The 17,555-nt window shown below is 38.1% G+C and overlaps 1 protein-coding gene and 1 long non-coding RNA gene across 5 annotated transcripts; one reads left to right on the top strand and one right to left on the bottom strand.

Annotated features, from left to right (window-relative positions):
• Window positions 1-8,113: 8,113 nt before the first annotated feature.
• Window positions 8,114-9,100, bottom strand: LOC147943885 (uncharacterized). Of its 2 annotated transcripts, XR_015598146.1 has the most exons (4): window positions 8,972-9,100; window positions 8,721-8,888; window positions 8,547-8,622; window positions 8,114-8,329 (listed from the first exon to the last, which is right to left on the bottom strand). It is a non-coding gene; the product is annotated as an uncharacterized LOC147943885 (long non-coding RNA). The 2 variants fall into 2 exon arrangements; XR_015598145.1 differs by lacking the exon at window positions 8,547-8,622.
• Window positions 9,101-15,998: 6,898 nt separating this feature from the next.
• Window positions 15,999-17,555, top strand: LOC147943884 (uncharacterized). 3 transcript variants are annotated; one of them, XR_015557066.1, is made up of 4 exons: window positions 15,999-16,867; window positions 17,025-17,084; window positions 17,304-17,388; window positions 17,476-17,555. XR_015557066.1 is itself a non-coding variant. In XM_087450183.1 (4 exons), the coding sequence occupies exons 1-4, from the start codon at window positions 16,658-16,660 to the stop codon at window positions 17,506-17,508; spliced, it is 378 nt and encodes a 125-aa protein (XP_087306309.1). In that variant the 5' UTR covers window positions 15,999-16,657; the 3' UTR covers window positions 17,509-17,555. The 3 variants fall into 3 exon arrangements, 1 of the variants encoding a protein (XP_087306309.1); XR_015557065.1 differs by having other exon boundaries at window positions 17,001-17,084; XM_087450183.1 differs by having other exon boundaries at window positions 17,035-17,084.

The raw sequence follows: 17,555 nt of genomic DNA, 5'->3' as shown, positions 1-17,555 counted from the left end.
GGACGTTATGGGCTAAACTAGGAACCAAGCTTTCATTCTCAACCACATGTCACCTACAAACAGATGGACAAACCGAAGTGGTGAACAGGACGCTATCTACACTTCTCAGGACCTTAGTGAGGAGCAATCTCAAATCATGGGAAGAATGTCTCCCACATGTGGAGTTCGCATACAATCACGCTAAGCATTCTGCTACCCTATTTTCTCCTTTTGAAATTGTTTATGGTTTTAATCCACAATCACCTCTAGACTTGATCCCTTTACCTTTAAGTGTGAAGTGTAGCTTTGATGGCAAAGAAAAGGCTGAACAGGTGAGGAGGATACATGCTAAAGCTAAGGAGAACATAGAGAAAAGGACCAAGCAATATGAGAAGCATGCGAACAAGGGTAGAAAGGAGCTCATCTTTGAAGAAGGAGACTTAGTGTGGATTCACTTACGCAAGGAAAGGTTCCCAGAAGAGAGGAAGAGCAAGCTTCTACCACGAGCTGATGGTCCATTTGAAGTCATCAGGAGGATCAATGACAATGCATATCAGATTGATTTTCAAGGTAAGTATACCATATCATCTACATTCAATGTTTCTGACTTGCTCCCTTACTATGCAGATTCCAATTTGAGGACAAATCCTTTTGAAGAGGGGGAGGATGATATGATCGTGGCAAGCAAGGAGCTAGAGGCTGCAGAGCAACCGGAGGTGGTGGGAAGGATCACTCGTTCAAGAGCTAAGGAGATGGCAAAGGAAGCTCATTCACTCATAGTTGACGGGTCATTCAACCTACTAAGGATCCAAGTCTTCAACATATCCACCTTGAAGACTTCACCCGGTAATGAGGACTAGGTAACTTAGGTGTGAAGTTTGTACTCTTTTTCCCATAGCTGAGTTTTGTCCCAATGGGTTTTCTCAGCATGGTTTTTAATGAGGCAAATGGATCACTACGTCGAGTTATCTAGAAATCATTACCAAAGGGGGAATAATGTACTTCTGTACTAGTTCAGCCGACTTCTGTACTACTACAGGTCGCCTAGACGTTTTGCTGTTTTTCTTATTTCCTTAAACGTCTTGTTGTTTTGGTTTTGCACTTCTTGTTGTTTGGAGTGTCGAGCCCTAGGGTGTTTAAAACCCAAAGCTACGCCTCTTTTGTTCTTTATCGAAGAATGATGTTGTAACATGAATTGTTGATCTTTCTTCCTCACTTTGATTTCTTGAATGCGTTCTTGAATTCTGGGTTTCTAAACACTTTGTGACATAGAAACTCTTCACTTGTTTCGTTCCATCAACCACCTAAACATCTATCTCCATCAAACCATTGTTTTCTTACTTCGATCTTCACACATCATCACCCAAAACCATCCGTTCATCATCACATTCCATCCACATCACCTGTCACTCGGTTATCAGCCTTCAACAGAGTCCAATCCTAGGGGAAATCGTATCAACAAGAGCCTTAAGTATATATTTACTCTGCCTGAGATGATTTTGAGACAGAGGCGGTGGTTGGAGCTTGTGGCAGATTAAGATCTGGAGATAGCTTATCACCCTGGTAAGGCTAACTTGGCTGCGGATGCTCTAAGTCGGAAGAGGGTAGCTTCGGCTCAGGAGCAGGAGATGGAGTCTCTGATAGGAGAGATCAGTGCTTTGAGGTTGTGTGCTATTTCTCAGGAACCGTTGGGTTTGGAAGCAGTTAATAGAGCAGATCTTCTGAGCAGGGTGCGGTTGGCTCAGGAGAAGGATTTGGGGCTGGTGAATGCCTCTAAGGATGTTGATTCAGAGTATCAGGTCTCAGCTAATAGTACTATCTTGGTACACGGTCGGATTTGTGTGCCCAAGGATGAGAAGTTGAGGTAGGAGATCCTGAGAGAGGCTAATGCGAGCAGTTTTCTATTCATCCAGGAGCGACTAAGATTTACCTTGATCTCAAGAGGTATTATCACTGGATCGGGATGAAGAAGGATGTAGCTAGTTAGGTCGCGAGGTGTGATGTGTGTCAGCTAGTGAAGGATGAGCATCAGGTTCCAGGCGGGTTACTAAAGGTCTACCCATTCCTGAGTGGAAATCGGATATGATCATGATGGATTTTGTGGTAGGGTTGTCCGTGTCTCGGACCTTTGATGCTATTTGGATCATTGTGGACCGGTTAACTAAGTCAGCACAGTTTATGGCCATTAAAAAGACTGATGGAGCAGCAGTCTTGGCTAAGAAGTATGTGAAGGAGATAGTCAAGTTGCATGGGTGCCAGTGAGTATTGTGTTTGATCGGGACTCTAAGTTCACTTCAGTGTTCTGGAAGGCATTTCAAGCAGAGATGGGCACTAAGGTGCATATGAGTACAATTTATCATCCCAGGCCGATGGAGAGTCAGAGAGGACGATCCAGACGCTGGAGGATTTGCTGAGGATGTGTGTGTTGGATTGGGGTGGCCATTGGGCAGATCACCTGAACCTCGTAGAGTTTGCTTAATACAACATTTATCAGGTGAGTATTAAGATGGCTCCTTATGAGGCTTTGTATTGAAGGCCATGTCGTACACTGTTATGCTAGACTTAAGTGGGGGAGAGGAGCATGTTCGGAGCGGATTTTGTTCAGGAGACCTCAGAGAAGATCTGGGTTCTCAAGCTGGACATGAAGGAAGCTCAGGATCAGAGGACTTATGCTGATAAGAGGAGGAGATATCTTGATTTTCAGGTAGGAGACAGAGTGTACCTCAAGATGGCCATGTTACGGGGTCCGAACAGGTCATTGACAGAGACTAAGTTGAGTTCGAGGAATATGGATCCGTTCAGAGTGATTGAGCGGGTGGGACCGGTAGCATATAGGCTAGAAATGCCTAAGGTTATGCGTGCATTCCACAAGGTTTTCCATGTGTCTATGTTGTGGAAATGTCTTCGTGAGGATGATCAGTTATGGCTAAGATTCTTGAGGATCTTCAGCCTAACATGACTTTGGAGGCAAGACCATTGAGGGTTCTCGAGAGGAGGATCAAGGAACTTCGGAAGAAGAAGATTCCTTTGATGAGAGTCCTTTGGGACTGTGTTGGTGTTGAGGAGCAGACTTGGGATCCAGCGGCGAGGATGAAGGCTAGGTTTAAGAAGTGGTATGAGAAGCAAGCCGCGACTTGAGCTTGTTTAGCCTGGTCCCATCTGTAGTCCGTGGCTGGACCGGGAATGGAGTATTCCAGCCCATCTCTCTTGTTTACTTGGTCGCTTAGGGTTTGTTGGTTGTACGACTAAGTAACAAGATGAGGTGGTGTTTGACTGTTTAGGGTACAAAATTTCGGTGAGGCGGTGGTTTGAGGGAAAGTTTCCTGAAATAGAGGTTTCTAAAAGTGGAAAGTTCTAAAAATGGAAAGTTTAATGTGAGTTAAAATTTGTCCATTTTTAGTGGTTGTGAGCCTTGGAGGGGCTTGTGTGGCCTTCGTGGCGGACTTTTGAGTCATTATTCCCATGTGTGGCGGTCGTTCGGGACATTGTGTGGCCTTTGTGGCGGGCTGTTTAGCCAATTGTGTGGCTTTTGTGGCGGGCTGTTTAGCCAATGAGCCTGTTTAGGCGGTCCTTCGAGATGTATGGTCTTCGACTCTTCGTGACGGTCCTTTGGGACGTGTGGCCTGTTGAGGCGATCCTTCGGGATGTATGGTCTTCGTGATGGTCCTTCGGGACAAGTGGTATTTGTGACGGTCCTTCGGGACAAGTGGTCTTCATGACGGTCCTTCGGGACAAGTGGTCTTTGTGACGGTCCTTTTGAGGACATTTGTTTGGCCTTGGTGGCGGTCCTGTTTAGGACATTTGTTTGGCCTTTGTGGCGGCTCTTGTGGCATGTATATGATCCTTGTGCGGTCATGAGGTATTCCAGTGAGGAGATATGTGGTTGGTAGGACATTTTGATGTTTTATGCGAGCCACTGGGAAGAAAACCTGGTTAGGGATAGGACTCAGACGTGTTCAGAATTGTTTGCTCGCGACTCTTAGGGGACTTTAGTTCTCCTAGTACTGCCATATTCTGAGACTTTGTGGCTTGGGAGTATGGTTGGTATATCGACTTCGGATGACGATCCGGGGACGCGCTGTAGGGTGGCAACCCGAGAGACGAATATTGAACTTCCTTTATATATTGTAACATCCATGTTCCGGGAATAGTGTTTGGGATATGTTAAGTAAACTAAAAGAGTGGATTTTAATTAATTTTAGTTTAATTAAATCCTGGTTTAATCTAATTAAACCAAAAACCCAGCTCCTTCTAAAAGTCATGCCTCCTCTCCTTTGTGTGCTACTGTCGACATTGTTAACAGAGAGAGAGAGAGAGAGATAACTCTTGGTTATTGGAAGAAGGAGGATCCGACTGGTCAAATCCTTTCGAAAGGTATTGATTTTTGTTATGGATGTAGCTAAGAGATCTTCGTTTACTCTCCTTTTTACAGAAGTGAATTTGAGTTAATAATCTAGGAGATATTGGCATTTTTGTGGGGCATTTCTTCTCATTCGCGGATTGAGACTAGCGGGTGTTTCGAGATCGATAGCGGTTTCATATGAGAACCGATCGTGCTGACATTTTGTGGGAAGCTTCTGGACGTAGAGACATTGCTTTTCACCGGAGGGATTAGAAAGTTAACGGTTTGTTTTGATTTTGTGGTTTCACTTGTGAGGTTGTTCTTTACTGATTTTTTCTTGCAGTTTATTTTCAATGTTTGTTTGTTGTTGCGATTTTGGTTGTTCTTGGATATTAGAGATCCTCTCATTTGGTTGTAGTTAGTTTCGCGAATCACTTGTTAAGGTGAGTGCGTGACCATGAGCTTATCTAAGCGATTGGGTTGTATGACTTTTTTTGTGTGATGATGTGTATGTGTGGTGAAAGTGTTATTGGTTGTTCTGTTTAATGGCTGATTTTTTTTATATTTTATTTGTAGTTGTACTCTTGATTTTCTTGTGTGTGTAGCTCGTAGATGGGAGGTAATATACTAGGCTTTTTGTGTCTCCTAGTAGATTCAATTAACCTTATGTGTTGTAGTACTTAGGGGGTGGTATTGGTTTGAGATTTATGAAGATTTTTGAAGAATTCAACAAAATCATTAAAAATGAATAAGTGAAAGATTGTTAAAGATTGCTAAAGAGTTTTGTTGATTAGTTTTCTAAAATCTTGTAAAGTCCTCCAAACAATCCTTGTATTTTTATGATACTTTCCATGACTTTATTTTGTAAAGAAAGTGTCTAAAATCATGAACCAATAACATAATAATTGAACTCATTAACAATCCTAGACTCTTTTGTTTTAATTGAATAACACAAAATTTTTAATGATTTTATAAAAGTCTGAATCCAATAACTCAGATTTGTTAAGATTTTAAATGACTTTTTACAAATCACAAACTAATAACACTAAATTTTAACAGAGTTTAACAAAATCTTGTTCTAATAACAACAGATTCTACATAACATTTAAAGTCTTTAAAACTCTTTTCAAATCTTAAACTAATAACCCCCACTTAAGGTGTCAATCCAAATGGGATGATGCTAGTCACTCAAGATGCAATCAAGAAGTCACAAGTTAAGCCAATTCAAAAAGAGTGTTTTTCTAACAATCCTAGAATGGTCAAAATTCAAAATGAAAATGAGTTATAGAAACAGAAACGAAAATGTATGACAAGGAGCAAGCAAGAATAAGTGAAACCAAAAACGATTCTAAGCATGAACAAATGAAACAGACTCGGGAATGTAATATCAATCAAATAGATAAAAGTCCTAAGGATGGGAGTAATTGATGTCGATGGAGTATCCTAGTCTACATAGAGTTTAACATACCAAAAGCAAACTATCCCTAAACAATGAACATCACAACCTAGCTAATCCAATCTCTTGGCAAAAGCTACTCAGACTCAACCACTTCCATACCTAGCTCTCGCTAGAGAAACATGGTCGAGCAGACATTACAAACAAGTTCATTCACGTCAACAAACATCCTAGACAACTAATCTCTTAGGCAAGGAACGTAAGTCTCTGGCACTAGTTGGTCAGACATTTCATCAAGCACCTTTTGGGCGTGGAAATGTCTCAAACCTAGTCCCAATTGATCACAGAAACACTAGTATTTCTTACTCTAGTCCAGAAGGGAATCATACAATCAACGCTGAAACACTCTACATCCTAAGATCCTCCACCTAATCTATCCCATCCTTAAGAACTAACACACTACTCAGATCTGAAAATCATCATCACGGATGCAAACATAGAAAATATTGAACAAACCATAGTAGACAGATAGAAATGAGAATAACAACTTTGTAGAAGAAATCCAATGCAAAAACTCAATAAAATCAAAGGTATCTGGATTACAAGATCAGAGTAAGTTTTTGGTGGCTAGGTAAACCTTACAAAAGTAACGAGATAAAAAACTAAGATGTCCCAAAACAAGACTTAACAAAATGTATATATAGTAAAAACGTGTGAATCCCTAAAACTTAAAACGACAAGATAGAGCGTCGGTTTGGGAATCTCCTGAAGCATGTTAGATAGAGCGTCCAGTGTCTCGATTGGTGTGCGTAGGAGTGGCTCGAGTGGTGTGAGTAGGAGTGGCTCGAGTGGTGTGAGTGAAAATGGCTCGAGCATGGTCGGTGAAAGTGGCTCGAGCTGGGTGTATATGCATCCACTAAAACGATGCTAACTCTTGAACCACACCTTCGATTGGCTTGAAATAAACGGCATTGGGAAGATGACTCAATTTTCTACAACTTTGATGAAGACGTCAAAAGCTGAATCCCTAGACCGGTGGCTCGAGTGATGGCTCGATTGAGACGGTTGAGGATGGCTCGATTGTGGAAGTTGAGGATGGCTCGATTGTGGAAGTTGAGGATGGCTCGATTAATAAAGTTGAGGATGGCTCGATTGATGCAGCTGGGAGTGGCTCGATTGTGGAGGTTGAGCGTGGCTCGATTGCGGAGGTTAAGCGTGGCTCGATTACGGAGGTTGAGCATGGCTCGATTGCGGAGGTTGAGCATGGCTCGATTGCAGAGGTTGAGCATGGCTCGATTGCAGAGGTTGAGCATGGCTCGATTGCGGAGGTTGAGCCTGGCTCGATTGCGGAGGTTTAGCATGGCTCGATTGCGGAGGTTGAGCATGGCTCGATTGCAGAGGTTGAGCATGGCTCGATTGCAGAGGTTGAGCATGGCTCGATTGCAGAGGTTGAGCGTGGCTCGTTCCTCTGCGCTTCCAACGCCTCCTAGACACCTGAAATACTCCGAAATGCACAATGTATGCAAGGATGATGCAGAAACTTCCTAAACATGAAAAGTGTACGAAAGAGGTTCTAAAATGATGCAAAACGGCTAGTTATCCTAGCTAAATGCATGACAAATACAGGCTAAGGAGATGCAAAATATAGACATATCAGGAGGATCGCCTCACTGGGTATTTTTGGTAATACTCACGCATCTCATTGTGTTTGTGGTGCAGGTAGAGGCAAAGTGTGACCGTGAGATCATCATGGCAATGAAGAGGAGGATGTTTTAGGGACATAGTTGTTATGTTTTGGTGTATGCTAGGTTGCTAGAATTGGAATGTTGGAGTTAGAACCATGGTTTAAGTTGCTAGTTTTTGGTCTATGATTCTGTTTAATTATTGGTTTATTATTATTGGCATTTTCCGTTGCTTATTTGGTGATTTGAGTTCCGTATATTTAAATAAATACTTTTGAGTTATTTATTTATTATTTATTATGTAATAATTTATTATTATTATTCTTATTTATTACAAAAAAATGGGTCGGATCGTTTCACACATATACAGAGATTTACTGTATTTTGGTCCGAACTACAACTAAACTAGAGTTCGAAGGACTAGAACATCACCAGGCTATGTAAGATGTGATTATGTATATGAAATCAAGTCCTGTATGGTGTTAAAAGTAAAATTTCTTTAAACACTTTATATATTTACAAGTCTAAATTTGCTGGGTGTTATTACATAAACCATGTGATGAAGCAACAAGGTGAAAGCTCAGGCACTGAAAAGCCCGACCCTTTTTTCAATAATAAATAATAATAATAAATAATAAATATATAATATAACATAATAATAAACTACAACTAGTGGTCCCATATCCACTAGCCACCTAACCATAATCACAATCATCAGCGGAAAACATTACCAATATCCAATAAATATAAATAGCCAATATTAATTCCAATCACAAACTAATGATCCAAACAACATCCAAAGAACCAGCAATCCTAAACAACATTCTAGGACTCCACTCTAGCAACCTAACAGAAGCCAGACAACCAAACAAACCACTAGAACATCCTCCTCTTCATCGCCCTGATTCCACGGTCACACTTTGCCTTTACCTGCACCACAAACACATATTGCAATGCATGAGTATTTAATAAACACTCAGTAAGTCAATCCTCCCATCTACTGGGCTATACACACAATCAATAGAGACATCTCTAACCATCAACCATCAACCAACAATCATCAATCAACAATCAACAAGCCAAACAACACATAAACAAGCAGATTAGAGAAATCTCCAGCTTAGATAAGCCATGGTCCTGCACTTACCTTAACAAGTGATTTACAAAACTAAATACAACCAAATGAGAGGCTTTCCAATATACAAGAACAACCAAACTTGCTCCTACAACCAATCACAACAACAAACAAATATTGAAAACAAACTGCCATAAAAACAGAAAAGAACAACCTCACAAGTGAAACCACGAAATCAAAACTAACCGTTAACTTTCTAATCCCTCCGGTGAAAAGCAAGGTATATACGTCTCGAAGCTTCCCACAAAATTACAGCACGATCAGATAATAGATGAAACCGCAATCGTCCCCGTAACACCCGCTGGTCTTAATCCGCGAATGAGAAGAAACGCCCCACGAAAATGCCAATATCTCCTAGAATATTAACCCAAATTCACTTCTGTAAAAAGGCGAGTGTACGAAAATATATTTGCTACAACCATACCAAAAATCAGTACCTTTCAAAACGATTTAACCCGTTGAATCCTCCTTCTCCCAAACCCTGACAGTTCTGTTTCTCTCTTAACACTAAGAAAAAAGCTTGATCTCCTTCTCTTTCTCCTTCACACTCAATAACCAAGAGTTATATCTCTTTCTCTCCCTCTCTCTGATGAAAATGACGACAAAAGCCCCAAAAGGAGAGAGGAGGTGTCGACAATTAGAAGGAGAAATAAGAGTTTTTTGTTTAATTTGATTAAACCAGGATTTAATCAAACCAAAATTAATTAAAATCCACTCTTTTGGTTTACTCAACATAACCCAAACTCTATTCCCGGAACACGGATGTTACAGGCACTCAAATGTAAAGAATGGAGTGTTGGTCGTTTATTTGTCTCTTTTTGAATGTCTATAAAATTTAGTATGTTTGTATTAACCGCTACTTGAAATCCAACTTTGCATTACTCTCATCTTTATTTTGTAATTGAGATAATACATTATTGAATCTCAATATCTGTTTACCACAGTTTAGTTGTTTATTTAAAAGACTTAATTAATATTTCACATTGAGAGTATTATTTATCTTTAGTAACCGCACACAAGCTCAACGCACTGATCTCTCCTACCAGAGACTTCATCTCCTGGTCCTGTAGTAACCTGTCAAACCAAGGAACTCCTGATCTCAGTGACATTCTGTAGTCTAGGCCAATCCCTGATAGCCTGAATCTTCTCCAGATCTACAGAAACTCACTCTGCAGAAACAATGTGACCCAGAGAACCCATAACACGCTGCCAAAAACTACACTTGCTCAACTTAGCAAACAACTTCTGCTCCCGCAGCTTCTCCAGAACTGCCCTCAAATTCACTGCATAATCCTTAGGACTCTTAGAAAATACCAGGATATCGTCGACGAAAATGATGACAGACACGTCTAGAAACTCCAGAAACACACTGTTCATCAATCTCATAAACGTTGTTGGTACGTTAGTCAACCCAAAAAGGCATCTCCATGAACTCATAATGCCCATACCTCATCCTGAAAGCCGTCTTTCTCACATCTGCCTCATCTATCGTTATCTGATGATAACTTGACGCCAGATCTACCTTAGAGAACCAAGTAGCATCCCTCAACTGATCCAACAACTCATCGATCCTAGGAAGAGGGTACTTGTTCTTCACAGTGACCCGGTTCAAACCCCGATAATCAATGCACAACCGGAAACTCCCATCCTTCTTCTTGACAAATAACACTGGCGCTCCCCACAATGATACACTAGGACGGTTGAATCCCTTACTCAACAAATCCTCTAGCTGCTTCTTCAGCTCTGCCAAACAAACACTCAAGTATGCCGACATCAACTCGAAGCCACCTGAATGTCAACCCTCTTGTTCGTCCAAGAACCTCTAGTAACTTGTCTCTTAGGGAAAACTTCCACAATATAGATTAATCTAAAATTAGCTTTCCGCTTAGCTATTCTCCATAGCAAATCATCAATACGAGCGTAATAAAACAAACAAGTACCATACGTTTGCATATTCCGATTCACTGTATCAAATGCTTTGCAGACCGCCAACTTAACCTACTTGACTTGTTTCCCCCCAGGAAGCTTACCAAAACCTTAAATCTAGTAACCTTGTCCATCTCCAATGAACTTCATCCACCATCGTCACAACAATTAGTTTATCGTGCCATGAAGGCTTCTCGTGAATCTTATGTACCTGGAAACCATGCCCTTACCGGCTCATATCTGCTGCAGCTCTCCTTCCCGGGACTGCAGCACCACCGGCCACTCAATCCTGGCACATCAGCCACACATTCTTGACCACTCCGGTCATAAAACCCCGGCCCACCGGCCAACATAATCCTAAAATCCAAGATTAAACCATCATCACTCTCGAGGTCTACATTTCGTCGTTATGTTCATACTCATGTTCTATACATTGCTTGCTCCCAACTCTTCCTCTCTTAGGTCGCAAACTTTGAGCCATACCGATCTCACTCTCAGACCAGCGTCTTCGAGTTATACCGTTTCACTCTTGGACCACAATCCTCAAGATCTCGGTATCAGGGGAACTACTCATCCCCTCAGGGGAACATCATCCCCTCTGCCACTCTCGGAGCCCTCAGCCCCTCGAGCTATCGGTATTCAGGGGAATCACCATCCCCTTAGGAGCAACAATCCATAACGACTATAAACATCTCTCGACACAAAGTACCTCATGTGGTCCGAGTATAACATTGCAATTTTACACCTGCCCACTAAACTTCTAATATCCAACTGGGTTAACCCCCAAACAGAGAAATATCTGCTCCAACTGCATATGTCCACCTATCCGCCTCTCTAGGTCTGATACCTCTTGAGAATAATCTCATACCGGTCATCTACAACCGCTCCATCCTGTTAACATAAGGTGGGAAGTCCTCAACATTCGCAGCCCTCGGCTGCACCCCACCACATGCGGCACAACTGGAGCCTACACTGGTACCCCTCTTGGTAACCGCTCCAACAGCACACCAACAGATCCGCCAAGTGATCATCTCGACCCTGGGATCCACCTGCTACAACCCCACACCTGGGTTCCCAGCACCCCCGGCACGCTCACCGGCTAACCCTCTCTGGTCCCTCCTGATACGCTTGCGACCCTCTGACGTACCTCCTCATGGAACTCTGGACCACACACTCTTTGGCCTCGGGACCCTCCCGGCAATGACCACGACCACGTCTCCGTCCACGACCAACAACTCAAACACCTTAACCACTGATCTTCCAAGAACAGAGGCTAACAAGTAGAAAACAAATCAATACCACACAAAGAAACATAACAATAACTCACTGTGGAATCTCATTGAAGGCTCGAAGAGGATGTTCTAGGACTCCATGCCACACACAATTGACTAACTCACATAATCAATCAAAGCATGCAATCCAAAACATCACAACAGAAACCTAGCGAACCCAAACCTAGAACCGTAAGGGCTCTGATACCAAAATGAAAAGACCGACCCTTTTTTTTAATAATAAATAATAAATATATAATATAATATAATAATAAACTACAACTAGTGGTCCCATATCCACTAGCCACCTAACCACAATCACAATCATCAGCGGAAAACATTACCAATATCCAATAAATATAAATAGCCATTATTAATTCCAATCACAAACTAATGATCCAAACAACATCCAAAGAACCAGCAATCCTAAACGACATTCTAGGACTCCACTCTAGCAACCTAACAGAAGCCAGACAACCAAACAAACCACTAGAACATCCTCCTCTTCATCGCCCTGATTCCATGGTCACACTTTGCCTTTACCTGCACCACAAACACATATTGCAATGCATGAGTATTTAATAAACACTCAGTAAGGCAATCCTCCCATCTACTGGGCTATACACACAAGCAATAGAGACATCTCTAACCATCAACCATCAACCAACAATCATCAATCAACAATCAACAAGCCAAACAACATATAAACAAGCAGATTAGAGAAATCTCCAGCTTAGATAAGCCATGGTCCTGCACTTACCTTAACAAGTGATTCACAAAACTAAATACAACCAAATGAGAGGCTTTCCAATATCCAAGAACAACCAAACTTGCTCCTACAACCAATAACAACAACAAACAAATATTGAAAACAAACTGCCAGAAAAACAGAAAAGAACAACCTCACAAGTGAAACCACGAAATCAAAACTAACCGTTAACTTTCTAATCCCTCCAGTGAAAAGCAAGGTATATACGTCCAGAAGCTTCCCACAAAATTACAGCACGATCAGATTATAGATGAAAACGTAATCGTCCCCGTAACACCCGCTGGTCTCAATCCGCGAATGAGAAGAAACGCCCTACGAAAATGCCAATATCTCCTAGAATATTAACCCAAATTCACTTCTGTAAAAAGGCGAGTGTACGAAAATATATTTGCTACAACCATACCAAAAATCAGTACCTTTCAAAACGATTTGACCCGTTGAGTCCTCCTTCTCCCAAACCCTGACAGTTCTGTTTCTCTCTTAACACTAAGAAAAAAGCTTGATCTCCTTCTCTTTCTCCTTCACACTCAATAACCAAGAGTTATATCTCTTTCTCTCCCTCTCTCTGATGAAAATGACGACAAAAGCCCCAAAAGGAGAGAGGAGGTGTCGACAATTAGAAGGAGAAATAAGAGTTTTTTGTTTAATTTGATTAAACCAGGATTTAATCAAACCAAAATTAATTAAAATCCACTCTTTTGGTTTACTCAACATAACCCAAACTCTATTCCCGGAACACGGATGTTACAGGCACTCAAATGTAAAGAATGGAGTGTTGGTCGTTTATTTGTCTCTTTTTGAATGTCTATAAAATTTAGTATGTTTGTATTAACCGCTACTTGAAATCCAACTTTGCATTACTCTCATCTTTATTTTGTAATTGAGATAATACATTATTGAATCTCAATATCTGTTTACCACAGTTTAGTTGTTTATTTAAAAGACTTAATTAATATTTCACATTGAGAGTATTATTTATCTTTAGTAAGATAAATCTTTGCCTATATATGCAAATACAAAACCTTCTTGACAATCCAATAAAACATTTTAAAATTTTTCAAAAAATAAAATACTATATTTAAATATGTCAATTATTACATATTTTTCAGAAAAGTAATATATCATGAAGTAACAAAACTGTTGTTATTAAAATCTTAATACCGCGCTTTAAGCGCGGGTACTTCCATAGTTAAAATATTTATAGCTATATGAGACCTAATGGATAACTTATTAAAATTTACTACTAAAATATATTAGAAATATTTGTTTTGAACATGAAAATTTTAGGTAGATATATTAATTCCACATAAATTGATGGAAATTTGTGATAAAATTTAAGGAAATTTGTTTTAGGCCAATGATTGAAGTTAATATATATATATAGCTAATTCACGTTTCATCTAATAATTGAGAATAATTTTTTGTTTACAAAAAAGTTAACCATATTACCCTATGTGTGTTTGTTGTTAAAATATATAATCAAACATATATTTTTGATTAATCTGATTAAGAATTGTTAATTTATGACAAGAAGAAATTACCAAATCTCGATTCTATACAGATTATAATTCTCTGTACATGTGTGTATTTAAAGATACTAGGTTAACACCCGCGCTACGCTGCGAGTAATTTTCTTAAATTGTATTTGAATTTCAGTTCATACCAAAAAACAAATACTTAGAAAACTAATCATATAGTTTAAAAGTCATGTTCCATCACACATGCTTTCCTTTCAAAAAAGCAAGAGGGTTAGTAATACTCTTTTTTTCATGCCTTCATTGGGATCCTGGGATGGAAGTCCAAGCCAAAACAACCTTACAAAGAAATAGAGAATCATCAAATCAGTTCCCATAGTGATATGTTAAGGTAAATATAAATATTCGATAAAATACTTATCCTAATTATTTATTTAATTTCTTGTTTTGTTCAACTATTTATTTAACTTCATAATTTGTATACATTGTATGCCATATTTTTAAATGTTTACTTGTGTAAAGCTAAGCACATAATAGCTTAATAATATTAATTTTATCTCAAATATCACTACTAACTTCTTTTTAATAAATATATGTCAGTCTTTAAAAAAACATTTACTATAGTATTTTTGAAGTACATTTTGCTAGAAAATACTCATAATTATTTTATTTACAAGGTAACAACTTCACAATTAATTTTATCTACTATCTATATAACCAAACACGATTAAAAGATTTTAAAATTATCATATAATGTTTCACAATTAATAATATAGATATTTAGAAGATTTTGTCAAGATTCAAATTTAAGATTTTTATATCATTTTAGTCGAAAATTAAAACTGCCAACACCTTAAAAAGGAAATTTTTTTTCAATAATATCTCTTAAAATTATTTCAAAGAATTAAAATTTCCAAAAAAATTTAAACTATTATAAATAAATATAAACTTAAAAATAGATATTATAAATAGTTATACTTTAAAATAATTTTAAAAATTAGAAATTTTAATTTTTCGAAAAAGTTAAACTTTATAAAACATTTATATTAATAATATATTTACTCATTTACGAAATTTCATATATTAGAAATATTTAAACGTGAAAAAATTACAAATGTGATAAATATTAAAATTTTATAAATTTTTAAATTTTGTAAAAAGCAAAAATCTTATCAATATTTTTTTAAATATTTACAATTTTAATAAATATCATATTAAACTCATCTAATCCTTATAAAATAAAACAATAAATATTTAAAAGTAAGTTGTACATCGAGCTAAAATATCATGGGACATGGTTATATGATGGGACGAGTTTGGATCGATATTGATAGAAATTTAAAATATCATTAATTCAAATCTACACAGACAAAAACATTATATTCATTATTTTTTCAACACTATCAATATTGAGTAATATACATATTTACTAAGTTGAAATAAATGTTATGTAAAAAAACAAATTGTTTCACGGTATACCATGAGTTCAATCTTAAAATTACAATCAAAATACAAATATACAATCTTAAACACTAAACTAAGCTAACAAAATTAACAAGTAAATAAAACTTAAAAATTAAAAAAAAAAAAATTAGTAATAAATAATGAGCTCCGCGGTGTAGGGCAGATTAAAATCTAGTGTTTGTTATACTATATGGATCAAATAGAATTAAATTACAACTAAATATCTCCTATATATTAATAGAGAAGCATTTTGTTGAAAATGCTGATGTATCATTGCCAAAACGATTTGGAGATTTAGTTGCAGTTACGCATCTCAAGATAAACATATTTACAAAAACAAACCTTTTGATTTATTAATTGTGCCATTAAAATATATAAGGAAATAATTATTTTATTATTATTTATATAAATATGCCATTAGAATAAGGGAAATTACCTAGAATATTGCATAAAAGTAGGTTTATTACTAGACTACTACGTTGAGATTTCTGTCTTACTAGAAAAACACATAAAAATTTGTAAATTACATATGAACCAGAGTTGTGTGTTTTATTATGATGTATGCCATTTATAATTAAATTTGGTCGAAAAAAACTTAAGATCTTATGTTCTTGCTCTTGTTTTCTTGTTTTTGTTTTTATTTCTTTTTGAATCGATGTTTGTTTGATTTTTGTCAAATCCTCCTTTACTCTGATTCTGCAAGAAAAGAATCGACTGTTGGATAAATTCCCATAAGATACAAGAAAAAAGCTTTACTTCTCCAATAAAAGTTTCAATCTTTTTTTCTTGTTAGGGTTTTCTCTCTCTTTTCTTTGAGATATTTCAATCAGAGGAGATATATCAAAAAAATGATAGATTTCAGTCGAGTCCAGAAAGAGCTTCAAGATTGCAGCAGAGACAACGATTCTTTGGGTATCCGGGTCAGCCCGAAAGCCGATAATCTCACCCGACTCACCGGAGATAATCTCACTGTTCACTTTCTCACTTTCTCTCTTTCTCTCTCAAGAACAAAGTAGATCTAGTTGTAGATCTAGTGTTTATTTTCAATGTCGTACGAATTTTTTGTGAAGAAGGAAAGAAGAAATGTTGTTGCGTGTGTGTTGTCCGTCGTCTCTCTTCTACCTCCGACCACTTCATCTCTTCAGTTCAACTTCGAAACTCCCTTTTTGTCTCTCCTTTCGCCGACAATTTCGATTGACCTGATCTTCCTTCGGTCGGATGGAGTCTTCTTCGGCTTCGTCTTCGTCTCCGACGACTGTAACAGATTCATCTACTGATTCTTTAGCGAAAGATCTGCAGAATCAAACTCTTGGAGCTGTTGATGAAGGTTGTTGTAAGGTTAAATGGAAGGTCGAAGATTTTAACTGGGACCACTCCTTTGTTAAGGAATTGCCTGGTGATCCCAGAACCGATGTTATCTCTTGTGAGGTATCCAATTTTTTTTTTTTTTGTTTCGATCTTTGAAAAGGAGAGAATTAGGAAGAATCTTGATTTGCTTTTTTCATTTCTCTGTCAATGATTGATGTGGTTTTTAATCTTATGATTCATGTCTTATATTTAGTGTTGTTTAATTTGGAATCATGAGGAATATTCAGGTAACTCTAAGCTCCTCTGATGCAAAAGGCTGGACATGTAGTTTATTCAGGTAATATATGTCAGCTATCTCTTTTTTTAATTGACTAGATTTTGAATTTTTGACTGTGCCATCAGGGACTTTTGAAACATGATTTATCTCTTGTTCTTCCTTTTATCGATGAGTGATGGTTTTGATGGATGGTTTTTGTCTTCTCTGCACTACATCTCTCAACCGATTTTTTTTTTCTTTCTATGTAAGTGAAAACATCTCTGTCTTTCTTTGATGCAGATCGAATAGGCACGGGATTACAGTGTGGGAGGTGCTGAGAGAAAGCATTGTGGCAGTGCGTATGATTTCAGAGTTTAACTTTCAGGTTACCTTTCATCCATAAACCTTTTGCCTAGTGGTTGCTTTATCTAATATGGGCTATTGTTGGTCCTCTGTTTATGGTGTTTCCCAGATGTTCTTGCTGAGTACACGCACATTTAGATGAGAGATGTTCCACGATGTCTCGATTGAGATAAACCAGATGGTGTTTGG

Source organism: Camelina sativa, chromosome 5 (assembly GCF_030686135.1).
Source record: "Camelina sativa cultivar CO46 ecotype springtype chromosome 5, ASM3068613v1".
Taxonomy (NCBI): Eukaryota; Viridiplantae; Streptophyta; class Magnoliopsida; order Brassicales; family Brassicaceae; genus Camelina; species Camelina sativa.
Note: the sequence above shows the minus strand (reverse complement) of the source record. Positions and strands in the feature narration are given on the sequence as shown.

What these genes read in the sequence shown, in the direction of transcription:
- LOC147943884 (XM_087450183.1), top strand. Translation starts at nt 16,658, where the DNA reads ATGGAGTCTTCTTCGGCTTCGTCTTCGTCTCCGACGACTGTAACAGAT. An exon ending in CCGATGTTATCTCTTGTGAG is followed by an intron (nt 16,868 to 17,034) that starts GTATCCAATTTT and finishes AGGAATATTCAG; the next exon opens with GTAACTCTAAGCTCCTCTGA. An exon ending in TGGACATGTAGTTTATTCAG is followed by an intron (nt 17,085 to 17,303) that starts GTAATATATGTC and finishes TCTTTGATGCAG; the next exon opens with ATCGAATAGGCACGGGATTA.